Genomic DNA, 27699 nt, shown 5'->3' with positions numbered 1-27699 from the left:
TCTCCATTCAGAAAAGCACCCTTCCATTGCTACCCTCTGTCTTCTATGACCAAGCCAATTCTGTACCCATCTTACCAGCTCACCTCTGATCCCGTGCGACTTTACCTTCTGTACCAGTCTGCCATGAAGGACCTTGTCAAAGGCCTTACTGAAATCCATGTATATAACATCTAACATCCACTGCCCTTCCATCGTCGATCATCTTTGCTGTGTGAAGAAAGTATAAGAAGGGATTCCCTGACAAATAATATAGAGGCATTTTGCCAGCGTCTTGGACTTCCAGCATATATAGCTGGGAAAAGGACAGGCTTACGGACCAACCAGATGAACGCACATGTACTGGCAGAGTAGACTTATGGAGATCATGACCTTCTAACTAAGGCATTACAGGTAATATAGCTCCTGATTGCACTTTGTTAACTGCTGCTCAGATATTGTAACATATCAAATCTTGCTTATACTGAATAAAATAAATATTCCCTGTTATCAATATGGGTCAAGTTGAATCATTTGGAACTTAAGAGTGAAAGGGTTACTTGGTCAAGGGTTAATTGGCCAGAACCCCAGAACTCTTACCAAATTTGCTGGTCCTCTTGTTTCTCATCAGAGGTCCATGGTAGAGAAGCAAAAGATGCTCCCAGTGCCAGTTATGTTCACCAAGACAGGGAGAGGACTGCCTCACTATCTCGTTCAATCCATGATCAAGGTCAATTAAGCTTGTTAAGGATTTCATTAAGAACTCATTAATGCGGGGTGTTGTGGTTTTTAGCGATGCACAGGCTGCACGCGCTGTCTGGGGCAAACCAAGAGAAGGGAGGCAGGGACACAGTGGAGAGTCAGTCATGGCTGGCCCAGGGAATTACCTGGGACTCACAAGAGAGTGAATAGAACAGAGGGGCACTCGGCCATTGAGAACAAGGCATCTGTAGCGCAGTGCAAGTGGGAGGGAGAGTGGGCAGTAAGTGCTTGCGCAGTGCAGGGGATCATCACCCTCCTGGCAAAGGACTAGGCTGCGTTGTATCTTGGATGTTAAGTAGATCTCACAAAGAGGTTCTGGGTCTTGTTTGGTTGAACATTAAGTGTTTATTGATAACACATAACTCTGTACACGTATACAGGGTATAGCACCAGCTATGAGCTAACACCATGCTTGCTTCGACACAGGTGTCTGTTCAGTCCATAACTCTCCCTAGTCTCAGGTCATGTCTCTTTGCATCATACTGTGGGTGTTACTGTTCCCAGTCCCACATTAACACTTGCTATGCCAGATACCCTTATACTACAAGTTGCACAGGATAATTGGGTGGCTACCTGACCACAAGGAAGGGAACAGCTGGAAATGGAGGCACAAATCTCAGATTTTGTCCCAGTGACAATGACGCTCAGGCACCAGAATGGCAGGGGAGAGGAATGAGGGGCAGGAAAGACACAGAGGCCATACACTCAGCATAGACCGTCGAAGATAGAGTTGCCTGGAGATGACCAAGAACTGGTGCCAGAGGAGACTACACTCTCCAGGCAGATGGTCACAGACATCTGTGCCCTTAGCACTGAAGACCTCACAACTTGCAGCACTGCTCACCATGCCTGGCCAGTAGCTGTCAAAACCTTGAACTTCGTCACTTCTGACCCCTTCCAAGGATCAACTGCGAACCTTGTGGCATCTTGTAAACAGTAACATACCATTGCATCTTGCAGGTCATTGATGCCCTATTTGCCAGAACTGGACAGTACTTTCAGTTCACGTCACAACAGATGTGGTCTCACAGGCATAGAGGGCAATGGGTTTTGCCTCCATTACTGGATTCCCCTTGGTGCAGGATATCATTGATTGTACCCAGTGACCACCCACTCAGATTTATCAATAGAGGGGGGAGGGCTTCCACTCCTTCAACTTTCAGCTGCTTTGTGACCATAACAAGAGCTTCCTCCATGTGTCTGCTTGATTTCCTGGCAGCTGTCAGGACACTTTCATCCTTTGCCAGTTCAGGCTGCTGCAGCTCTTCACTCCAACCCCCGAAGTCTGTGGATGGATCCTAGAGGACAGCGATATACCTGGAAGAATGTCCACTCACTCTTCTACGAGAATCCCAGACAGAGGCTGATGAAGGCACCCATGAGGGGTGGCACCCTGATCATCTTCGATGACACCCTCAGCCCTTGACTGATTCCCCAGATGTCAGGGACACCAACTGGGGTGCAATTGACATCCGTCCAAACATCGCTGCACTATCAGTGCCACTGACCGGTCCAGGCTACATAGTACCATCTTGACACTGCGCAGCTGCTGTATGCACTCCAGGTGCTTTTCACACATGGCTTTCCATGTGGTTGGCCACTCTCTCCATGAAGGAGGTCATATGCTCATAACCCTGGGCCATTGAGACACACACGAGCTTGACCCTGCACTGCCTTGGGGAACTCTGACACGTAGGAGCACATCTGCTGCTGATCTAGGTACAGCCTCCTTCCCAGTAACTCCAGAAGCCCTGCATCTGTGCCCAGCTGAGCAGTGCTGTTTTTGTCCTCCCTCATCCAAGGGGAACTGACCACATCTGCCTCTGCCACCTCCTCCTGCACAATGCTGCCATGCCCCTTGCCCAGTGCATCTTATCTAAATCTGTGAGGACCCACCAAGGTGAGTGTATTTGCACTGATGGACAGTGCGCTTATAAGGTGCGGTGCTTCTTAAGATTTTTGATGGTCATCTTGGCCAAGTAATGTAAAGGGTGACGATCTTCTTGGGTGGACACCTGCAGCTGCGGGAGACAGATCAGGAGAGCTAGCCTTGAAAAGCAGAAGTCTCTGCAATGCTGAGGCTTCCCAATGTAATTCAGTGTTCAGAATCCGGTTGGAAGAGGTGGAGTGCAATGTACTGCCTTAATGTGCACACATCACTCTGTAATCATCATCTCCACCATGAATACCTATTTTGCCATGGCCGACTTCCTTGTGGCCCGCAATCTTGGCTATTTCCATTACGCTCTCCTCCATTGGTGTAACAATCTGAAGGTAGAGTACTCATCATCTGTTTGTGCCATCTCTTGGGTACCATGAACCCATTTCTCCTGCATGGACAAGAGACAGCGTGATAAGGCACTGCTGTCCTCTATGGCCAAGGGCAGCTGCTTCAATTCATTGGAGGGTGCATGTTTCAATGCTGTTATGTCCTCCGCAGATTCTGAGGGATCAGTAAGTACCCTGGACATACCTCCTTCCCATGGTCAGGAGCAGCATGCATGCTGAGGCTTCTCAGCTGTTGTGTTTGCTGGAGGATGAATATCCAAGGGCTTGTCCTTGGACTGGGGTAGCACTTACCTTGCCAGAGTGCATCAGGTCATTGAACGTTTTCCTGCACTGGATCGAAGTTCCCCATGTCACATTTCTGCTGCTGTTGGTGGTAGTGATGTCCAGCCACACCTGCTTGATCTGTATGGCTAGCCTCCTGTTGCCATCCTCTGGGAAGAGGACCTCCCTCCTGTCCCTCATAGCTTCCAACATCACCTCCAGGCCCGTGACTGAAAGTTGAGGGGCTGCCCTATCTGGGTTCCAGGCCTCTGGCATCTTCTAAGACATTGTGGAAACAACATTTTCTCTGATGCTTCATTGTGCAGCAATAGTAATGGCTGCCATGGTGAGTTTAAATTGGGCCCGCATTTGAGATGGCTTGCCTCCATTCGTGTTCCTCCGCTATTAATGGGCCGCCATGTGTTTTCATATCAATTAAGTGATCACTCTCGTGAAACGCAGGGCCCATTTCTTTTTCCACCTTGTGTGGGGGGTTGGGGGGGGGGGTGGGGGGGGGATGTGGGTGTTGATGGTGCAGGTTTGGTACATGGAAATGGTTCCAATTTCCATTTCCTGCCTCTACAGCAAAAATCCAGCTTTATCTCTGTACTTAAAGGCTTTCCAGCCAGCCAATTGCTCAGCCCCATCAATCCCTGCTTCCACTTGCCTTGTTCAACCTGGCGAGTTACAGGATTCCCTGAAAACGTGTGTGCTGGCAGTTAAAGCTAGAATCCATGGTTAAAGATGCAGTAATTGACTCTTACTATATGTTAATAGCTGATCCACCTGTCCCATGGGAGTTTTCCACATGCTCATGAGCACGTTTCAGTAAACGCAGAAGTTGACAGGCTCTTGGTCCACTTCCTGACATGCCAGCCTTTTTTGATGTTTTAACCTTCCACATACGCCACCTGCCACCCTGGCAGCTTAAAACTCATCCCAGAGTTTCAGTTCGATGAGTTATCCTTGGAACATCTATAGACGACAAATTGAACCATTGAAAATCTTAGAGTAGTTTCCCAATATTTAAGCCAGGTATCAAAAAAGCATGAACTGTTAAAGTAGAATGGAGAACAGTTCTGATCAACAATTGTGTTCATGAAGGTGGGACATACTGGGCAATGACATTGTTTTTGATTCATTGAACTAATAGACCTTCAGTTGTGCATAAGTCTGAGAATCTGTAAATCATTTACCATGCTACATACAATATCTCATTCTTCTGCTATAACATAGCCTGACCCTTTCAGGCCATAGGCTTTATTGCTGAAAATGAGCACATCCTGAAATCAGTTGGAACATACTTGCTTTTAATTACTTCCCAAATTTATTGCGTGTATTTTCTCTTACAGAAGCCAGGGGTTAATTAATTACTTGTTTTTTCTCATTTGGTATGTTATTTCCTTTAAGCGTGACAAATAAATTACACATGCGACACATGAACGTGTGATTGTTGTATCTCAAAATTTTTGATTTATTAGTCGATCTCCCAAATTGAGTTAGAGACTATGGGTCGAATTTTTGACTCGCAATGTGATGTCAGAAGGGGTGGGCCTCCCGCGGCAGCTGAAGCCTGTCCGGTGCAACCCCCCCCCCCACACACACACCTTAAACCAGCTTATATTTCACCCCTTTCTTGGATTCAAGTTCTGTCGAAGGGTCATGAGGACTCGAAGCGTCAACTCTTTTCTTCTCCGCCGATGCTGCCAGACCTGCTGAGTTTTTCCAGGCAATTCTGTTTTTGTTTTGGATTTCCAGCATCCGCAGTTTTTTTGTTTTTATCATGGATGTGGCCTCCTGGCGGCAGACTGGGGGGCTAGCGGTCGAGCATTGTTTTAAACCCCGTACCACTCCAGCAGCCGACATACTGAGATGGCCATAACTGCAGCTAATTGCTGCCATGTGGAGGGGTTTCCTGCCACAGTGGCGCTCACGCAGCTGTGGCCGTTTTTGTTTTTAAAAGGTCATCAGAGGGCGCCTTCATCTTCAGGCGCTATCTCTCCAACCCACATCGGCAGCTTTCACCTCTGACAGTGGGCCTACTGATGTGTCAGTACTAGAGAGACTCGGCCTTGGCCCTCCAGCCTTGAAGCCTACCCTCCATCCTTAATTAGGCAGGTCTCTGGAGGTGGCCACTTAATTGGCTGTCTCATCAAAAATCACCCTCTGAGTTCCAAGGTCTGCATGAACGGTTTTACAATCTGCATTTCCTCCTGACGGCGGAATCGAGACCCACAAACAAAAATTGAGGCCAGAGAGTTGAGTGAGGTAGAATGCACAACAGCAGTCAAAAGTATTTCTAAGGTATCTGCCCTGAAACAGTGAAGCAAGCATTTTTAGTAATTCCTAGAAAATAAATAATTAGTTATTCCCTTACCCATGATGACTATATAAACACATTTCTATGTAAATATTAACTATTTTCATAATTACATTATTTAAAAAGTATACAGATGCATTTATCACATCTCTTGCCTATCTTCATCTGTCTCTCAGCTAGTGCCTCTGACTGTAATAAAAACTAACTGTTAAGAATAGATTATTTTTCTGAAATTAACCTCAAAAAAGCTTCTGAAATCCATTTTATAGCTTGTCTTCCAATTATTTGTGCAAGCACAGAAATTTATAATGGGACAAACAGGGAGTGCGTGAAGATATATGGGGTTTGATATATTATAAAGACATTTGAAAATGAAAACTTGGCAAAACAAGAGTTGGGTGGGGAGAGAGCAAGACAGCCCTAGGGCCAAAAGTTTAATGTTTTAAAAAGAAATATTTAAAAGTTAAAACTTAGAAAAATAGAAAGCCATGGTGTAAGGAAGTCTGAGATTCCTAACAGTGGATAATTTAAAATCGTTAAAAAAAATTAAGAGCTTATGAGTTACAAAAGTAAATATATATAATATATATTACTTTTTTAAACTTAAAGATCTTAATGTTTTTTTAACGATTTTAAATATATTATATATTACTTTTTTAACTTAAAGATCTTAATAATATATATATACATAGATATTGAAAGTTTAAATAAAAAGTTCGAACATTACTTATTTGTAAACTTACTGCAATGAAAGCAGAATTAAATGGCACAAGCGAATTGAGTCCGGAAAATTAAGAGTTGGTCAACATCACCACCTAGTGGCATAGCCTACAAATCCAGCATTATGGGAGAAGTTTACATAGGAAAATATCCGTTAGAACTGAGTACAGTCTGGTTCAATGTTAATAGTTGACATGAGAAAAAATGTAATAACGGGAAGTCGCTTCCTGTTCTCAAGAATTCACTAAGTTTTAAAATTCTTCGATCCGTTCAGTGTTCCAAAAATTCTGGCCCAGCATTTTTTCGGCGGTAGAAGAAGAAAAAATAAAGGTAATATTTATTTCAGGGTAGAAAGTGGAGATTATATCAAACATATTTCCATTTAAATAGTGCCAAAATCTCAAAGTATTTAACAACATCTGAAAGTGAGGACTATGATAATGTAGGTACAACAGTCTTCTGGCTGCATGTCCAACATTATAAATTAAAAGCATTTTTTTATATAGAGAGAGCAGCATCCAGACGCCGTGATGCGCCATTCTTGATATTAGTTTACCATACGGTTAACAAAAAAATCGAATGTTTATGCAGTTTGTCATAATTGGCATTGTGACCATGGCCTTTTCTTGCCTAATATTTAAGGAATGCTTGAGATTGATACCACAGAAGTACAAACATAGCTTGTGCGATGAGATGACGTATCTCCTGATTGAGCTTTAAAGAATGTTAGGTTGTTGCTCTCGGCGCTGAAACTCGTTGGTTGTCATGGAAACGTATTTAGAACAGCTTGCATCCGGGTACATGGGTGTCCTGGTGCCCAGCTGAGTCGCTTTCTTTTCGGCTCTGGGAAAATGGAAGAGTGGATGGTGGAAGGAATCGCTGGCTTTCTCAGCAGCTCGTGTTGGACTATTCCAATTACCGATTTTATCGAACAAAACTGTGCAGGTGAGTAGCTATCTTGATGGCGGTTCTATTTCGTTCATGTATTTTAAAGGCTACTTTTAGTGATTTATGATTTAGCTGAGCTTTAGGCCTTCTGCGATTAATCAACACAACATTTCCTGGTTTGCAGGGACGTGCTGCTTGGGTTACTTGCCGTCATTTCGACGTTTAAATATGTGCTCACGTATTTAGAAAATCTTAAAAACATGTTGTGAAGACTGGGGCAACTGTTAGGGAACAGGAAGGCAGAAAAACTGATGTAAATGCTGGTTTTCTATTTCAGTTTTTGATGATGAAGAAGAAAATAAATTATCTTATACAGAAATCCATCAGGATTACAAGGATTTGGTGAGTTCGTTTGTTTGCGATTGTGCAGTTTGGTATCACTTGTGAAATTATTTGCTGTTATTCCCCTATACTACTGATCATGCAACTTGCCTTCCTGGTCCACATGATAATTGATATTGTAAACAGTTTCCTTTCCTCTAGTACTGTCCCCTCCCTTTCAAATCATCACCCCACCCCCCTCACACAATGCCCTTGACCTTTCTGCCCTTGCAAACTACCACCTCCTCTGCAAAGTCCTTTAAATGTGCTGAATCCATGCCCATCTATGCTACAGTTCCATGTTTGATGCACTCCAATCAGCTTCAGACTCTGCCACAAATTGACATGGTCTTTATCAAAGTCACAAATGGAATCCTATGTGCACTATCCTCCTCGCCCCTCATGACCTATCTGTGGTCTTTGACATCCACAACATCCTTCTTCAATGCCCCTCCTCTGTTATCAAGTTGAGCGAAACTACCTTTGCCTGATTCCATGCTGATCCATCCAGCCATAGCCAGAGAATCTTCTGCAATGACTTCCCACTTCTGCACAGTTACCTCTGAAGTTCCCAAGGATCCGTCCTCTTCCAATTTTGCTTCTACATGCAGCACTTTGATGGCATCACCTGAAAATATAACATTAAATTCCACATGTATAATCACGACACCCATTATTGCCTCATTATCACCTTTCTCAATCCCCTCTATTGCCTTTGGTTTATCACACACTGGATTGTGTACAAACAGTAAGTATTTGATGAGCAGGAATTCCCTCCAATTAAATAGTATGCTTCTCGAAAGGGCCCTAGGCTCTGGAATTCCCTCCCTAAACTTCTTTGTCTCAATCTTTCTCTCTTTTAAGACATTCCTTAACATGTACCACCCCTCCTAGTGACCTGTTCCAATATCATCTTATGTGGCTTGTTGTCATTCTGTCTGCTGACGCTTCTGTGAAGCATCTTAGAACATTTTTACTGCTTTTAAGATGCTATATAAATTTAAGTTACTGTTGTATTATATTTTAATTTGGAAAATAACTTCAGAGCATTTTCTCAGACATTTTCTTTTTTTCTCCTGGTCCCACTGCCAGTTTAGATAATGGGACAACTTCCAAAAGAACAAATACCCTTAGGTTGATTATATGAAAATAGCTAGTAGAACTTGTTACATAAAGAGAAATACTGGAAATAAATAACTGGTCAATCGGCGTCTTTTTTTTCCCCACTGCCTATCTTTGTTTCAGTTTTCCATCATTTTCATTTTTTTTTTGCTTTGTTTCCACTGGAACCTATTAACTGCCAAGATTAACCAGTTTAAATTTTTGACAGGATTAGACAATTATTTTTGTTGTCTTTTAAGTATGTAAATATGCATTATTTGTTGGAAGCCTCCTGGAGCTCAATTTCTCAAAACAATTTGTTCATGGTGTGGTAACAGTTAAATAATACATATAATAGCAAAATACTTTTGTAATTAAGTTGTGTTACACCTAATATAAACAGAAAATATTCAGCAGATCAGGCAGCATCTGTGGAGAGAAACAGTTAATGTTTCAAGTCAGTGACGCTTTGTCAAACAGCATCTTCTGTTATAATTTCAGATTTCCAGCATCTGCAGTATTTTGCTTTTATATTTGTGTTACAACTAAATTTGGTGTATCATTAAAAATAGGGCAATCCTTATGCTTTTGACTGGCATGTTGAAAATGTGTTAACATGTCACCGCAACACACGTGTTCTGTTTATGTCATGTTTGATATTAATTAATTAAAAAGAGAAGTCAGTAATATTGTTCTGCTAAGAATGGAGTAATATAGGTTTTAATAAAAGATTCTTCGTGAGACTTTTAACAATTGTTTAAGAGTAGTGGATCCCTTTGTGACATCGTCTTGAGTAGTCTGGTATCTATACCAGTTTTGCAGTGATGTGATCAGACTAGGATAGAACTTACTTTTTATACTGCTGAGATTTCTCCTTACTTAAAAACATTGTCTATGTTCTTAAACAAGGTGCTCCTCTTTCCTCTTGCTGCTTAGTTAATTTGTTTGTAGAGTGCTATGCAGTAGAGAGAGACTGCATTTTTGGCATTAGTGATTTAAAAAAAAAAATCCTGTAGCAAATCAAATGGAACTCCCATAATTTGTTTTCTGTCTTTATAAAATTATGCAGCCTTAACAAGTTACTTGTTCATGTCTGTGTGTCTTTGGTTGATGAGATGCGTAGTGGCCAATCTGTTTATCTCCTATTGCTTTCAGCTCTCACCACTTGCTAACAGTATGGCTATTGTGAAAAGACAACCAATTGTGTAAGCCTCTCCTGCCAGTACTTAGCCTCTTCATCAGCAAGCTCTATGCAGTCCCTCCCCGTGGTGACATATGTAAACTGGCTAACTTACAGGGAACCTGGAGTAGGCTTGGCCCCCTGACATGTGGCCCACTGGTGTCTGGTTACATGTTAGTGCCCACAAACCAGACTCCCAGATCTGGTTAAATAGCCCCATTGCCTTGTGAGTGTTTCAAGAGAAGAAGGCCAAGGGAGTAAACCTTGACATAAAATCCGGAGTGGAGTCCCATAGATTGTAATGTCATCTTTATGGTAATTCCTGCAGCAGAGCTAGTACCAAACGGTACTGGTTTCATCCTTTCCTTTGAACAGTGCTAGCAATGCTGAGACACACACGCTAAAGCTTGGGCAACTCAGGGTCTTCTATTTGCCCAGGCCTGTGCTTTGGAAAGGGCACTTCAGCTTTGTGGTTTATGTTGGCACAACACCTGAAGAAACAGTTACTGGTTATAAGCTGTCTCTCAATTGGCATAGAGCAGAGCACAAGGGGTTACTTCCAATAGTGGCAGAGATTATCTTGATCATTGGGTAGCTACTACCTGGCTCAAGCTGGGCAGCCCCCAGTCAGGTTAGATGGTGTCCTGCCATGACTTACTTCAATGGGTGCTTAAATCGGAGCTTTATAGAGTCAACTCTCGACAGGCAGTTTGCTAGTCTATGCACTAGGCAAGACAAACCCAACAAAGAAAGATGCCAATCTTTCACATTGGAAGCTGAAACGTAAGGACCATGTGTCCTGGCCTTGCTGACGAGCTTTTGCAGGTTGATGATGCATGCAAGACAGCTGTAATTGATAAAGAACAGTGTCAGTGAGAGCCTGAGTGAGACAGAGACCGGGTGAGTATATTTGGGAATTTGGTTCAAAGTGGGAATGGGTGGGAGGAGGTGCTTCTTTTCTTCTACTTTTTCAGCATTTGATTTCCACTTTGGTGTTGCAGAAGGAGCAGGTAAACCAGTAACTGGTACTATTTGTTTTATGAGTATTGTAAAGTTAATTGGCAGTGCCAAAACCTATGGGGAGGTGTAGGCTTTATTAATAATTAATAATTGCTAATTAGTTAATTGGAGATGGTGGGGCAGGTGATGTGCTGCACTTGCAGGATGTGGCAGCTTCTGGATATTGGTGTGATCCAGGGCAAACGCATCCGCAGTAAGTATTTGCAGCGGCAGGAACTTCGGCTTCAAGTTAACATATTAGAGAGAGGGAAAGTTCCCTAACAGTTCATTCCAAGAGGTGGTCACACACCTTAGGATAGAGTCTTCTGATTTGGTCAGTGGTCAGGGACAGGAGGGTGTGATTGCAAATGAGGCAGATAAGGGGACCTGGAGGGCAGAAGTTCAGGAGCCTTGGCCCCTGCAGTTGTCCAACAGGTTTGAGGTTTTTTTAGTTTGTTTGGATGAAAGTGGAGGCTGCAAGGTGGATGAGCTAACTGGCCATGGCACTGTGGTACAGGAAGCCATTCAAGTTGGGGGAGTTTCAAGGAATGTAGTGATTGTAGGGATAGTATATCAGAGGGATTGACGTCATTGCAGCAACGAGCGTGAGTCCAGACAGCTACGCTGCCTGCTCAGCATCAGGGCTTGGGACATCTGCTCAGAGCTGGAAAGGAACTTTGGTGGGAGGGGGTGGACTCAGCCATCGTGGCCCATGTTGGTACCAACGACATGGGCAGGACAAAGGAGGTTCTGTATAATCAGTATGAGGAGCTCAGCACCAAATTAAGAAGGAAAACCTCAAAGGTCATAATCTCTGGATTATTACCAGAGCCATGTGCAAATTGGCATAGGACAAATCAGATTAGGGAGATGAATGTGTGGCTCAAAGCCTGGTGTATGAGAAGTGGATTCTGGTTTGTGGGGCACTGGCACCAATACTGGAGAAAGTGGGATTTGAACCATTGGGATGATTTACACCTGAACCGTGCTGGGATCGGTGTTCCTGCGAAGGGCATAACTAGGGTAGTAGAGAGGGACTAAGGAGTGGGGGCAAAGGTACAAATTGGGAAGATTTGGTAAATCAAAGCGTAGAGACAAGGCAAAAAAGAAAGGTATTATGACAGGAAATGAGAAACAGATCGTGACAGGAAGAGATGGAAGTACAAATCTAACAAATCAACAGATGAAACTAGAGGCTATAAAAGGGTAAAACTAAAGGCTCTATATCTGAATGCATGAAGCATTTGAAACAAACAGATGAACTGAGACCACATATAGGAATAAATAAGTATGATTTGAAAGCCATTACGGAGACAAGGCTGCAGGAGGACATGGTTTGGGACCTGAATAGTAAAAGGTATAGGACATTTAGGAAGGACAGGAAGTGAGGAAAAGGTGGAGGGGTGGCTCTTGTTAGCTAATGATGGTATTAGCACAATGGAGAGGGCTGACCTAAGTTCAGGAAACCAGGATGTGGAAATGGTTTGGATGGAGATAAGAAATGGTAAAAGCAAGAAGTCACTTGTGGGGATTGTGTACAGGCTCCCTAATAGTAATCGCATGGGGGGATGGCGCATAAAGGAAGAAATAATAGGAGCTTGTCAGAAAGGCATGATAATCATGGGAGATTTTAATCTACATATAGATTGGAAAATCATATGGGCAAAGGTAGCCTAGATGAGGAGTTCATAGAATGTTTCCAAGATAGTTTCTTAGAACAGCATGTTCTGGAGCAAACCAGAGGGCAGGCTATGCTAGACCTGGTATTGTGCAGTGAGATGGGATTAATTAAAGATCTCATAGTGAAGGCACCAGTAGGTAGCAGCGACCATACAATAATTGAATTTTATATTCAGTTTGAGGGAGAGAGGAGTGGGTTTGAGACTGTGTTTTTAAACTTAAATAAGGGCAATTATGAGTGCATGAAAGCAGAGCTGGGTAAAGTGAATTGGCAAATTAGGTTAAGGGACAGGTCAACAAAGATGCAGTGGCAAACATTTAAGAGGATATTTCAGAATACACAGAATAAATATATTCCAACAAGTAAGAAAAAGTCCAAGGGATGGACATGCCATCCATGGTTAACTTGAAAGGTTAAAGATAGTATCAAATTTAAAGAAAAAGTATATATACAAATATAGGTGGAAGGCCAGTTGATTGGACAGAATATAAGGCACAGCAAAGGATGATTAAAAGATTAATAAGGAGGGAAAAATTAGAGTACGAGAGAAAGCTAGCCAGAAAAATAAAAATGATAGGATTTCTATAAATATTTTAAAAAGAAATGAGTTAACAATGTGAGTATTGGCCTTATAGAAAGTGAGTCTGTAGAATTTATAAAACAAAGAAATGGCAGATGAATTGAACAGGTATTTTGCATCAGTTTTTGCTAAAGAGGATACAAATAACATCACAGAAGCAGCTATAAAACAGGAAGTGGAAGGGAGGGAGGAACTCAGGAAAATTACAATCACCAGAGAAGTGGTACTGAGTAAAATGTTGGAGCTGCGGGCTGACAAGTGCCCTGACAGACTCATCCTAGGGTTTTAAAAGAAGTGGCTAGTGAGATAGTTGATGCATTAGTTTTAATTTTCCAAAACTCCCCAGATTCGGGGAAGATCCCATTAGTTGGAAGATAGCAAATATAACTCCGTTATTCGAAAAGGGAAAGAGAGACAGAAAGTGGGAAACAACAAATTAGCTTAACACCTGTCATAGGGAAAATGTTAGAAGCCATTATTAAAGAAGCTATAGCAGGGCACTTGGATAAGTTCAGTGTAATCAGGCAGAGTCAACATGTTTTTGTGAAAGGGAAAGTGTGTTTAACCAACTTACTGGAGTTCTTTGAGGAAGTAACATATGCTGTGGATAAAGGGAAACTGGTGGGTGTACTGTACTTACATTTCCAGATGGCATTTGATAAAGTACCACAGCAAAGGTTATTGCGGAACATAAAAGCTCATGGTATAGGGGGGTATCATATCGGCATGGATTGAGGATTGGCTGGCTAACAGAAAGCAGAGAGTAGGCATAAATGGGTCTTTTTCAGATGGGCAAGATGTAATGAGTGGTGTGCCATAGGTATCAGTGCTGGGACCTCAACTGTTTACAATTTATATATATGACTTGGATGGTTGCCAACTTTGCTGATGACATTTTCTTACCTATCTTTGTAAGTTGTAAACAGGACATAAGGAGGCTACAAACAGATATTGATAGGTTAAGTGAGTGGCTAAAGATCTGGCAAATGGTGTATAATATGGGAAACTGAAATTGTCCATTTTGGCAAAAGGAATAAAAGAGGTGTACTATCTAGATGATGAGAGATTGCAGAGCTCAGATGCAGAGGGATCTGGGTGTCTTAATGCATGTATCTCAAAAGGTGAGTATGCAGGTACAGCAAGTAATTAGGAAAGCTAATAGAATGTTATTATTTATTGCGAGGAGAATTGAATGCAAAAATAGGGAGGTTATGATTCAGTTATACAGAGCACTAGTGAGACCACATCTGGAGTACTGTGTACAATATTGGTCACCTTATTTAAGGAAAGAAGCTAAATGCTTTGGAAACAGTTCAGAGAAGGTTTACCAGACTAATACCCGGAATGGGTGGGTTGTCTTATGAGGAAAGGTTGAACAGGCTAGGCTTGTATCTACTGGAGTTTAGAAGAGTAAGAGGTGACTTTATTGAAACACAGAAGATCCTGAGGAGTCTTGACAGGGTGGATGTGGAGAGGATGTTTGTTCTTCTGGAGTATCTAGAACTAGGGGTCACTGCTTAAAAATAAGGGGTCGTCCATTTAAAATGGAGATGATGCAAAATTTTTCTGAGCCTCGTGAGTCTTTGGAGCTCTCTTCCTGATTAGGCGGAAAGGTGGATAGATTATTGGTAAGCAAGGGGGTGATAGGTTGTCGGGTAGGCAGGATGCAGATTTCAGGTTACCATCATATCAGCCATGATCTTATTAAATGGCAGAGTAGGTTCGAGGGGCTGAATGGCCTACTCATGCTCCTTGTTCATATGTTCATGCGTAAGGCTCAATGTGGACGTTGCTGTGCTCCAAGAAACTAGACTGACTCAGTGGTTTCCTTAAAGGAACCACTTTGGGTGTTCTGCTGAAGGGTCACGAGGACTCGAAACGTCAACTCTTTTCTTCTCCGCCGATGCTGCCAGACCTGCTGAGTTTTTCCAGGTAATTCTGTTTTTGTTTTGGGTGAGCCTAGTACTGTCCAAAGAGCACTAACATTGGAGACTGATAACGAAGGTAAGAGCCCATGGGATCCAAGGCAATTTGGCAAATTGGATCCAGAATTGGCTGAGTGGCAGGAAGCAGGGGGTGATGGCGTTGGGGCATAGGAGTACATGAGGTTAACCGGGCCAATGTTGACTGACAAGCCAAGATATAAATATATATCATTTATATATACCACAAACAGCAAGTGACCCAACACTGATCCCTGTGGAACCTCACTGGGCACAGGCATCCGGTCACAAAAAGTGTTTCTGTGACCGGATGCCTGTGCCCAGTGGGGTTCCACAGAGATCAGTGTTGGGTCACTTGCTGTTTGTGGTATATATAAATGATATATTTATATCTTGGCTTGTCAGTCAACATTGGCCCTATTAACCTCATGTGCACCTATGCCCCATCATTCAACTCCACCCTATATGTCAAAGATCAATTCTATGATTCATCATTCACCAGAAGAATTCCCAGACAAGGGGCTGTACCTCCTAGGGAATTTCAACTCAAGGGTGGGTAGCAACTACACAGCTTGGCCAACATGCATATGGCACCAGGGAATCGCCAAGATGAAAGTGGACAGAGGTTGATGGAGCTATGCTGTTTGACGAACAGCTACTTCCAAACCAAGCCGTGTCACAAGGTGTCCTGGAGACATCCAAGGTCATGCCACTGGCATCAGCTAGATCTGATCATCACCGGACTTACCGCCCTCAACAGTGACTTCTTCACTCGTAGCTTTCACAGCACTGACTGTGGCGTTGACCACTTCCTGGGGTATAGCAAGGTCAGACCTCAGCCAAGGAAACTATACCACCAAGAAGAAAGGTCATACTCGGATCAACAGTTGCTGTACCACTGGCTCAGAAAGGACTCCAGAGCTCCTCATCAACCTCAATCAGGCTCTTTCAGACAACACCAACCAATACCAGATTGCGATGTTAAAGTGGGATCATTGGCGCAACACCATTTATAACTCACTGCGTAAAGGAAAAGAAATCTGAGGAATGTTGACTGGTTTAAGGCTTACTGGACTGAAACAAGCACATTACTGTAACTAACAGGAGAGCCCCCGTGAACTACAAGCAAGTATCCAGCAAACACAATCTAGCTGTTTTCAGAGTTGCCTGAATCAAGTCTCAGCAGATTGCTTGGCACTGCGCCAATGAACACCAGTTGAAACTCTGCAACAGCATACAATCTGCTTAGTTCAGAGATGCTAGGGGGATGTATGAAGGAACCAAAAAAGCAACAGATACAGCAGCAACCAAATCAACCCCATAGAAGGCAAAGGCAGAGGATGATCATCACAGAACCTAGCAAGCAGATGGAAAGTAGGTGGAACACAATCTTGAACTCTATGTAATGGAGAAAGTTTCACTAAAGAAGCTCTCAGTGCCATTCCAGTCTTTCCTGCCATGGAGGAGCTGGACAGTGAGCTCACCATAGTAGAGCTCACCAAGGCCATTGACTCTCTTGCCAGTGGTAAAACCACAGGAAACGATCGCATTCCACCTGAAATGACCAAAAATGGAAAACCAGCACTACTGCAGCATCTCCACGAACTTTAGTGTCTCTGGAAGGAAAGACTCGTGCCTCAGAACATGAGTGATGCAAAAATAGTCACCATGTGCAAAAATAAAGGGGACTGCAGTAACTAAGAATTATTGAGGTATCTCCTTGTTCAGTATTGTTGGGGAGGTCTTCGATTTATTGTGCCGCTCTGACCAGATTGCAGACCCTGGCATCACACATATACCCTGAGCCTTAGTGTGGCTTCAGAGCTGGCAGATCAACAGTTGACAAGGTTTTCTCACTTCAGTTATAGAAATGCCGCGAACAGCACAGATCACTCTCTACATTGTTTTCCCAGACCTCACCAGGGCCTTTGATCTTTGTCAGCAGGGATGGGCTCTTTTAACCTGTTGCAGAAAATAGGCTGCCCATCTGGACTTCTGGTCATCGTTTCTTCTTTCCACGAGATCATGTACAGTTTCATCATTTACAATGGAGCATCATCGGAGGCTTTCAAGATCAGCAGTCCTGGTGCCATCTCTTTGGTATATTTTTCTCTATGCTGCTATTGTATGCTTTTAGAAATTCAAATGAGGGTGTCTACCTGCATGCTAGAGCTGATGGCAAACTGTTCAATTTGGTAAGACTGCACGCTAAGACCAAAGTACATAATGTCCTAGTCTGTGAATTGCTGTTTGCTGAAGATGCCACGCTGATATCCCATACTGAAGTTCACTTGCAACAGCTTGTGGATTGGTTCCCCTGGGCCTGCAAGGAGCTTGGACTGATGGTGAGTATCAGGAAGACTGAAGTTATGGACCAGGATATAGAGACTCCACTTTTCATCAACATTGACAACCTCACTCTGGAGCTTACGTACCTTGGATCAACAATCACTAGCAACCTGTTCCTTGATGCCAAAATCAGTACCAGAATCGTCAAAGTTGCAGCTGTCATTTCCAAGTTGAGAATTTGAGTGTGGACCAACGGCAAATGCAAAGCTCCATGTGTACCAGGCTTCTGTTCTCAGCTTCCTCCTTTATAATAGCGAGGCATGGATGACTTATGCAAGCCAAGAAAAGCAGCTAAACAGCTTCCATCTTGGCTGCCTCAGATGAATATTTGGCATCTTCTGGCAAGACAGAGCCAAATATGAAAGTACACCACTGTACAGAGACCCCCAGCATGTTTGCCCTCTTGAATCAGCAGAGACTCCGTTGACTGGGTCATTTGAGCCGAATGGATGATGACTGCGTCCCCAAAGACATGCCCAAGGCCACCTTGCTATCAACACAAGACTATTAGGTCGCCCACGTCTGCGGTACAAGGATGTCTGCAAGCGAGGCTTCAAGTTAACTGGAATTACAGCCTATGTATGGGAGGTTCTTGCTGCTGACCAGAGTGCCTGGAGACAAACAGTCACAAATGGCATGAGAAAAACAGAACACAAAAGAAATGACCAAATGGCTGAAAAGAGAAGGGAAAAACCATCAGTCAACCTTGGGCCAGCACCATTCATTTGTGCCAGTTGTGGAAGGGACTGTCACTCATGAATCAGCCTTTACAGCCACAAGAGACAATGTTCATTACAGAAGTGACATATACACACTGGGCACAGCCCATCACCTCCCAAGACAGACGTATGTTCATGTCCAGTTTTACAATGACCAAATCCAGCACTAAACTAAACTTTTCATGTCACAAATGTTTTAGGTACACCCATAAATTTGCTTTTATGCTCTATACCACAATTAATAAAGTTCAGGATCTTGTATTCCTTATTAACTTCATTCCACAGCCTGGCTATAGCCTCCTTGAAATCTGTCACCATCCTCCTCACAGTTCACACTTTCAAGTTTTGTGTCATCCACATATTTTGAAATTGTGAATGCACACCCAAGTCTAGGTCATTAATGTAGATCAAGATAAGCACTGGTCCTAATACTGATCCCTGGGGAACCCCACTTTATACCTTTTTTCCAATCCAAAAAACAACAGTTTACCATTACTCTGTTTCCTGTCACTTAGCCAACTTTGTGTCCATGCTGCCACAATTCCTTTTTATTCCATGGGTTTAACTTTGCTGACAAACCTGTTAAGTGCCCCTTTTATCAAATACCTTATGGAAGTTCAAGTACACCACATCAACCACAGTACTCGTTTCAACCCTCTTTGTTACTTCATCAGAAAACTCAATCAAAAACTCAATCAACCCAATGTGCTCTTAACAAATATATACTGGCTTTCTTTAATTCATCCACATTGGTCCAACTGCCTGTTAATTTAGGCCCACATTTTCTTTTCTAAAAGCTTTCCTTCCACTGAGGTTAAATTGACTGGCCTGCAGTTGCTGAGTTTATTCTTAAATCAATTTTTGAACAAGAGTGTATGCGATATTTGCAATTCTCCAGTCCTCTGGAACTCCCCACCCTCCCCATTAAAATCGCTGCAAAAAGATATTGCTGGAACTTAACTAAAGCACTTTTTAAAGATATAATATCAGTCAACCTCTGGGCAACATCCCAACCTCAGACAAAATTTAAACCTAACAGCAGCCTCACACAACATGGGAGAGGACCCACTATATCTTTTTCTTTCTCAGAACAAAGAACACAATTGTTTTTTGTACAGTCCAACATTCATGTTACCATAACTTCTCACTTGCACCAATTGAAAAAGGAATATAGCTTTTGAAACACATTAAACAACCAACTGATTTAAAACCACATACAAAAACAGACCAGAAGGGATTAAACAACTTTTAAGTGACCCAGACACTGACTTGCAAATACACAAGGAAATCAAAGACGACTATAGACCTAGTCTCTCTCTCTCTCTCTCACTCAAGCACATGAACAACACAATTGGATTTAAAACACACAGAAACTGAATCCACTCACGTGTACACAAGCTTTCTTTTACCATTCACACTGCATTTTAACTATACTATGAGTCTATGAACTTAATTTCATACTTTCCCCTAACCATTTTCTTTAACCCCAAAGTTTCTCTTATATCTCCACCGTATGCAAACAGCTAGACCATGGTCTTGCTGATAGAGGAGCTCATCTCTTATCTTAGCAGTAACCAATACCTGTTGCCTGCCCATTTTCCCTTTTAAATTCCAAATTCCCTTGTGTGCCCTCCATTTTACATCCTTTGACTCCCGAAAAACATTGCCACATTTTTCAGCACAATAAACTTTTCCAACCAAAAGGTGTGTTACCTTTTCAGCTCTTAGCTTTTTTTCCTCTATCCATTCTTGGATGAACACAGCTTCTTCAAAAGGGACCCTGTTCCCCTCCTCCAGGCACTCAGTAAGCAGTATCTTTATTAGACAACTTCTCTACTTCAAAAGGGACCTTGTCCCTTTTCTGTTCCTTTACCAAACGGTGAGCCGCCTTCAAGTCCTCAGCCTGTGCCCCGACCTCATAATATAACCTCCAATTCTAGTTTTTCTCTTCCTCTATCTTAAAGACTTGGCCTTGATAATAGTTCATGATCTGTTAATGCCCTGACTGTCTTTTATTCCTCAAGTTCCTTCTTCAAACGGTTAATTACCGCTTTCCTGTCTTATTTCCTCAGGACCTACTTCTTGTCTGAGTTTAATATTTTCACATTGGTCTTTACTGTGTTGATAGTCACATCCATACAACCACCCTGCCTTTTCTATCTTCTTCCGCCTTTGAGATGACTCAGTCTGCCCCTCGACCTATCCTAATGGATCCTCAATTAGCTATTTCCCTTAAACAAGCCTCACTTGGCTTTAACTTCTCTGATATATTTCTGTAACCTCATTTCCATTGTCACCAAAGGATCACTTTTCCTCTCCCACTTTGTCCGTGGTACCGTCTGTTCAGCCATATCACCAACTGGTGTCCTGTCGCACAGTCACCAGTTCTGTAGGGGTGCCCCATTTCCCTCAGAAACCCTCCCCACACTCAAGTTTCTGACACCAGATTCACAAGCATATAGCTTGAACAGAATGACCAGCAAGACAAGTTTCTTCTGATAACTCACAATCATTTTATTGAGTCACCTACCGCCCTCAGAGAAGGTCTGCATTCTGCAATCATGAAATACAGTTACAATTACAGTGCGTTACCCAGAACCCTGTCCCATTGGAGGCTAAACCATGACCTTGTTACTAACACTGATACAAAACTAAAAAACATGGGAAAACCACAGAATTAAAACAACCGCTTACAGTCCACAACACAACTGGTCTGACCAGTGTTGATTGCAGGCCCTGAGTCAAGGTGACCAGCCCTGACCCTTCTGACTGCAGTCCAGATACTCTGTGCTCTTCTTTTATAATAATTTAACTAGGACATTTCAAAACATATTTCCTGTTGTTCCAATGTCCAGTTAGTTGATTCCATGCAAAGTCCAGACAAATGCAGTCAGCTGCTGCTGGTTGAAACAATATGGCTTTCCATGGAAGATGCATCCAGACAAATATTATCAGTTCTCGTTGTATGAGTAATTCTCCTGCGGTTTGAGGTGGCACAGTAACAGTTCCTGGCTCCAAGGTTAATATGGGTTTGAATGACCTTATTCCAGTACTATTATATGTAGTGCAAACCTTAGTTGCATAATTCCTTGAGTGTATTGTATTGATGATATGTCCTTTGTGCCATTGTATTGGGTAATCAGATTTCTTTATTGCATTAGTCAATGGCAGGTAATGGCATTTCCCTGGTACCATTGACTGATTGTTGTCAGGGAACAATGTCTGAACCCTTTTGATGAGTCATTGTTTTCGCTAGATGTCCAAATTAACCCCTTGCTGCCCAGCCCTGTGCTGTTGGCTGCAGCTTGGCGTTAGTATTTTTATAGTACTGAACACGAGATCAAAATATGTCCGTGGGTTTTGATTCTATATTCCATGAATTTCTCTGTCATGTTATTTTAGTTTTGTATCAGTATTAGGAACAAGGTCATGGTTTAGCTTCCAGTGGGATAGGGTTCTGGGTAACGCACTGTAATTGTAACTGTATTTCATGATTGTGGAATGCAGACCTTCTCTGAGGGTGGTAGGTGACTCAATAAAGTGATTTCTCCGTCAGAGGGGATTCCAATCCTACATAACAAAATTGAAAAATGCAGCCAGAAAGTGTAAGTTCAAGAAAATAGATGAAAGACTGAAAAACCTGCTCATTTAGGGTTCTGCACACCTTGAAGTACAAAAAGGTTTGATTGGAAAGGACAAGCTCACTATGTTGGCCGTAGACACTGCCAGAGCACATGAAGGCCTGAGTGGACAGATGAAGATGCTGACTACCCAAATGGCTAATCTTCAGTTCAGTCATGAAAAACACAGCAGGGTTGATGCAGTGAAACAGCAACAAAAGAATACACAACAGTCAGAGAAAGATTAACAGGAACTGTGGACAATCACATGAGTTCACAGAATAAAATCAATCACAGAGCTTATGGAAAATCAAATCACAGGGAAAAGATGGACAGAACTAAAGATGATGGTAAAAGAGTTAGCAGGGCATAGCAATAGGGTGAATGAGAAGGAAAAGAAACCAAAGCATCCATACCCTGGAAGATGACAATGAGTTTGAGAATGCAATAGATGTAGGAAACATACAACTGCCTGAAATGGCTAGATGCGACATTACCCAGAGAAAATAAATTCACTCAATCGTTCAGATCAGGAAGAGGGTGAGAAATAAGGCCACAGCCATACATCAGAAGCTGAAGGTTGATACCAGAGCACAGAGTAACATCATCCTGTTTAGACTATACCAGAAGATCTTTCCTGAAAATTTGAAAGAAAATGGTTACCCAAGGAAAGATGCTCTGAAACTGAGCAACATCATGCTAATGGCATATGGGGGAGCTGACATTCGATGGCTAGGAACAACCTAAATCAGAGGGATACACACAGGAAAAGATGTTAACTGTATGTTTTACATCACTGAAATAGATGGTCCTGACATTGAGCAATTGAGGAGAGCTGCAGCTTATCTTAATAAGTCATGAGGTGAAGGAGGCAACATTGAGGGTTGTACACACATTGGAAAGTGTCCTCCAATCAGAAGCAAGGAGGATCTGGTACAAACGTATCCAGAACATTTTGATGAGACAGTTGAATACTTTGAAGGTTTTAAGTATTTCATCACTATTGACCCAGTGATTTTAAACCAGTTATCACCATTTTAAATACCAATAGAACTAAAGGGAAGGCTATAAAGAGAGCTCCAAGAGTTGGAAGAAAAGAAAGTGATCACCAGAGAATACAGATTGGGTAAATTCCATCATGGTGAGAGAGAAGCCAAGAGTTTGCCTGGATCCCAAAGATCTTAATCAAGCAATAAAGAAGAGTCACTGCCCTATTCCAACACTAGAAGAGATCATGCTAGCACTGGCAGGGGCAAACATTTTCAACCGGCTAGATGCCAGAAATGGCTACTGGAATGTGAAGCTTGACGAGGATCATTCACTATTGACATTTAACACACTGGCAGTTACAAATTTCTGATTCTACTTTTTGGGCTTAAAGTGAGCTAGATTCCAGCAGAAAATAGATGAGACATAGAGAATGTAAGGGAGCATTCGGCATAGTTCATGATATCCAGATCTATAGTGTAGATGGAAAAGATCATAACTATTGTCTATCTGAAGCCATGGAGAGAACCAGGAAAGCTGGGATCAAATGAATCGCAGACAGATTCATTGTGAAGGTGACAAAATGCCAGTTCTTTAGCATGGTTTACACACCTGACGAAGTCAAGCAGAGCCCTGAAAAAGTCACAGCTCTCTCTCTGATGGAAGCTCCAAGAGATGAGAAAGAGTTGATAAGTTTCCTTGGGTTCTTTCATACCTCATGTCAGAACACATGGCAAAGCAACGAGAGCTGATGTAAGAAGAAGCTGAGTACCAGTGTTTGGAGTCAAATGAAAGGAGTTTCAACAAATACAAAGAAGTCGTATGCAAGGAGACAAGTTTGTCATACTACAACAGAAAGAAGCCTGTCATTCTAAATAGATGTTTCTACAAAGGGTGAAAACCGATAGCTTTTGCATCAAAGCTCTAATATCAGTTAAAACTAGGTATGCCAACATAGAGAACTTTTGGGCAGTCATGTATGGATGTGAGAAACTCCATATATATCTAATGGAAGAAAGATCATAGTGGAGAATAAGCATCATCTTCTAGAGCAGATCTACAAGAAAAATCTGTAGAGCACCAGCAAGACTGCAGAGGTTGCTCTTGAAGCTTTAGAATTATGATTTCACTCTAAAATACAAACCAGGAAAAGAAATGGTGCAAGCAAATGCCCTCTCTCGGTTGTACCACAGGAAAGTCATGAGATAAAAGATCTCGGCATAAAGTAGCCTGCTTGATTAGCACCTCATCCACAAATATTCACTCCATCCACCACCGACGCACAGTGGCAGCAGTGTGTACCATCCACAAAATGCACTGCAGCAACGCACCAAGGTTCCTTAGACAGCATTTACCAAACCCACGACCATTACCATATGGAAGGACAAGGGCAGCAGACACATGGGAACACCACCACCTAGAAAGTCCCCTCCAAGCCACTCATGATCCTGACTTGGAAATATATCGCCTTACCTTTATTGTCGCTGGGTCAAAATCTTGGAACTCCCTCCCTAATAGCACTGTGGGTGTATCTACATTACAGGGACTGCAGCGGTTCAAGAAGGTAGCTCACCACCACCACCTCAAGGGTAATTAGAGATGGGCGGTAAAAGCTGGCTTAGCTAGTGACGCTCACATCCCATGAATCAATTAAAGAAAAATCCATCAATCACCTATTGGATAAAACACCACCAAAACTGAGTCAAATTAGAAATGAGACCAGAAAAAGCGAAGAGTTACAGATGCTCTCTCAACAAGTGACCTGGGGATGGCCAGATAAGATACAGCAAATACAGCCAGCAATACAGTAAGATTGGTCTATTGGAGATCATCTCTCACAGAAGATGTTATTCTGCTAACTGAATCCAGAATAATCAGTCCCAAAACAATGTAGGAAGACCTCCAGAAACTCCATGAAGGCAACATGGGAATGGAGAAGCATAAGCTTGGAGCCAGATCAGCTGTGTACTGGATAGGCATTTACAAAGACATCAAAAGAATGGTATCCACGTGCAATGTATGCCAGAAGTACAGAAAAAACAGCAGAAAGCAAACATGATAGCTACTGAAGTATCACCCACACTGGCTTACTGTGGGAGCCAATTTATTCACTCAAGATCAAGAATTGTATCTGACAGTTGCAGACTACTACTCAAGTTCCTATTTATCCAAAAGGTGAAAGATTTTAGAGTTATAACAATCATCTCAGCAGTATGAATTCTGTTCACTGAACAAGGGCTTCCTGAAAGAATAATATGTGACAATGGAACCCAATTCATCTCCAGAGAATTTAAGGAATTCGCAGAACTCTGTGGGTTCAACATCATCCACCTCATCACCACATTACCCAAGGGGACTCGGGTTTATAGAAAGATACGTCCAGACAGTCAAGGGAACCCTCCATGATATGCTGAGACAAAGGCCAGATCTTGCCTTATTGTCACTCAGATCTACACCTCTCAAAGCTGACATGAAATCACCTACAAAGAAAGCTATTGAATGGAAAAAAGTATAAGACAACTCTGCCAAACAACATTCTTCCTCCAGTGACCAGGAGGAAGTAAATCAACAACTCACTGATGCACAGATAAAAGGTCAGCACTTCAAGAATGCCAAATCCCTGCTTGAGTATTTGAAATAATAAGCTGTTCGTGAATCAAATCATGAAAACCTGGAACCCAGCATAAGTTGTTGGGTGAAGCTGAGACTCCAAGGTCATACATCATCAAGACCAAAACCGGTAAGCAAATGAGAAGAAACAGAATCCATATTCAACCGACACCTGAGTTGGAAAAGCAGAAAAAGTCAACAATACCAACAACATCACTAACCAGCGAGATGACATCGACAGCATCACCAGCAAATGACACATTAGTAACATCGAGCATAACTCCTACAACACCAAGAGAAACATGCACAACATCATCTGTGCAGTATGCCAACTCGCTGCTGAGAGCAATGAATGTCAAATCTGCGAGATGGAAGCATGGCATCCTACCAATTAAGCGACACCATGAATAATATTTTGAGATGCAAACAAGCTATAATAGACTTTAAAGGTCTTAGGTTTATTATAAAAGTTGATCTTCCTCAAATATATATTATATATATGTTCTACATAGATAGACATTCAGGTTGCTACGGTTATTGCTGCACTGGAGTCAGCTGCTGAGCAACATTGTATCAGTCCACTAGCCACGTGGAGAGCTGCAAGAAATACACCTGATGAAGCTCTGGCAGTTTGAGTTAAAAGTATGATTATTTTGAACTTCTAGGAACCAGGACACACATTGCTTGTACAAAAAAATAATTAGACCCTGAGAATTGTTTTATGCAATAATCTGGACAATAATCATGGGAAAAGAAACATTTATTGTATTTGTGTTCATGATTGGTCACATAACTTTGTCTCTAGTCTGTAGGTGGTCATCTGCCTCCTTTTTATAATTGGCACAGGCAAACATTAAACAAAAAAGAAAGTAGCTAGAGAAGGTAGAGGGAAAAAAAACAAGAGTGCAAGTGAAAAAAACGATAAAGAAAAAGAGAGCATGTAACATCTAAAGGAGTCATCAATTTTCTGCTGTTAGTAAATATTGATAGAATGCTCTCCCTTTTCGAAACAATTTATTTTGAACCTGCCTGAAGTTTTGAAATTTGCAAGAGCTAAATGTTAAGTTCACAGAATCATAGAATTTTAATGGCACAGAAGGAGGCCATTCGGCCCATTGTATCTGCACTGGCTCTCCAAATGAGCATTATGACCTAGTCCCATTGCCCTGCCTTTTCTTCGTACCCCTGTACATTGTTTCTATTCAAATAATCATCTAATGCTCTCTTCAATGCCTCGATTGAACCTGCCTCTGCCACACTTCCGGCAGTGCATTCCGGACCTGAACCACACATCGTGTGAAAAAGTTTTTTCTCGTGTCACATCTGCTGCTTGTGCAAATCATTTAAATCAGTGCCTTCTTGTTCTGTTCAATTGTCTATTTTTGGTGGTTCTTTATTTTTTTACATATTTAATTTATCCTGTTGCACTGCAGGTAGAACAATTGTTAGAGGGCTATCTTCAAGACGTTGGGATCCAGGAGGATCAGTTTTTGGAAGCCTGCAATTCCCCACTTGCACAGTCGGAGTCATTTCAGGTAAAAAAGCAATTCTGTCTCACATTTGAATTAAATTCTCAACCTAAATGTTAGAATGTAACACATTGACCAATATTTTGTACAATGCACAATATACTAATTACAGAAAAGAACAAGGTCTAACTTGGAATATTTTTTCCTGAAGAACTTATTCTAATTTTGGCTGTCATTAGTTACGTTTTTCTTGCTCAGTGTAAACTCCTTTAAGCAAGCTCTTGTCTCAGTGAATCAAAGCATGACGTTGTGTGCAAAATATCTGATCAGGTAGCATGCCTGGTAGAAACTCCTTATTCTGCTAATTAGCTCCCAGAAATTGCTTTGTTCTTAGAATTCACTAACAGGTGGACAAACTCACTAACTGGTGGATAAATAGCCTGGCTAATAGACTGTCAGGCAACAGATATAAAGCAAGTTTAATAGGAAATTAAAATCAGAATCCGCAAACAGCAGATCTCTCAATATTACAAAGTTGTGCTCACAAATGCTATTCAAAAACTGTACTATTCTGTTTTCCTTTCATAATGTTACCTCTGTGTTACAAAGGTTACACAGGAATTAACTATTCCTTTATTTCACCCCATGTCACCCAGCCTGACAACTGACTTGGACTGAATAAAAGTGAACAACTCTGGAAAATGCATATGATAATTTCTTTGATCTTAAAGCCTGTTTCTCCCAGACTAAGCCTTGGGACAGTGTAGATGATATTTGCCAGAGGAATATGCTTAATTGAAAACCTTGCAAGCCAGCAGTCTGTTTTATTCAAAAGATAAATACATAAATAGACACAGGAAATGT

At 42.1% G+C, this 27699-nt stretch overlaps 1 protein-coding gene across 4 annotated transcripts in view; it reads left to right on the top strand.

Annotated features, from left to right (window-relative positions):
* The first annotated feature begins 7022 nt into the window (after positions 1–7022).
* Positions 7023–27699, top strand: part of cfap36 (cilia and flagella associated protein 36) — a 145542-nt gene continuing 124865 nt past the window's right edge. The window contains exons 1-3 of one of the 4 annotated variants that reach the window (XM_041177571.1): positions 7023–7273; positions 7554–7618; positions 26800–26901. In XM_041177571.1, coding sequence (XP_041033505.1) covers positions 7180–7273; positions 7554–7618; positions 26800–26901 — 261 coding nt within the window. In that variant the 5' untranslated portion in view covers positions 7023–7179. The remainder of the gene's footprint in view (positions 7274–7553; positions 7619–26799; positions 26902–27699) is intronic. The other 3 variants (XM_041177577.1, XM_041177562.1, XM_041177584.1) reach the window with 3 other exon arrangements.

The sequence above is a fragment of the Carcharodon carcharias genome, chromosome 2 (assembly GCF_017639515.1).
Source record: "Carcharodon carcharias isolate sCarCar2 chromosome 2, sCarCar2.pri, whole genome shotgun sequence".
Taxonomy (NCBI): domain Eukaryota; kingdom Metazoa; phylum Chordata; class Chondrichthyes; order Lamniformes; family Lamnidae; genus Carcharodon; species Carcharodon carcharias.
Note: the sequence above shows the minus strand (reverse complement) of the source record. Positions and strands in the feature narration are given on the sequence as shown.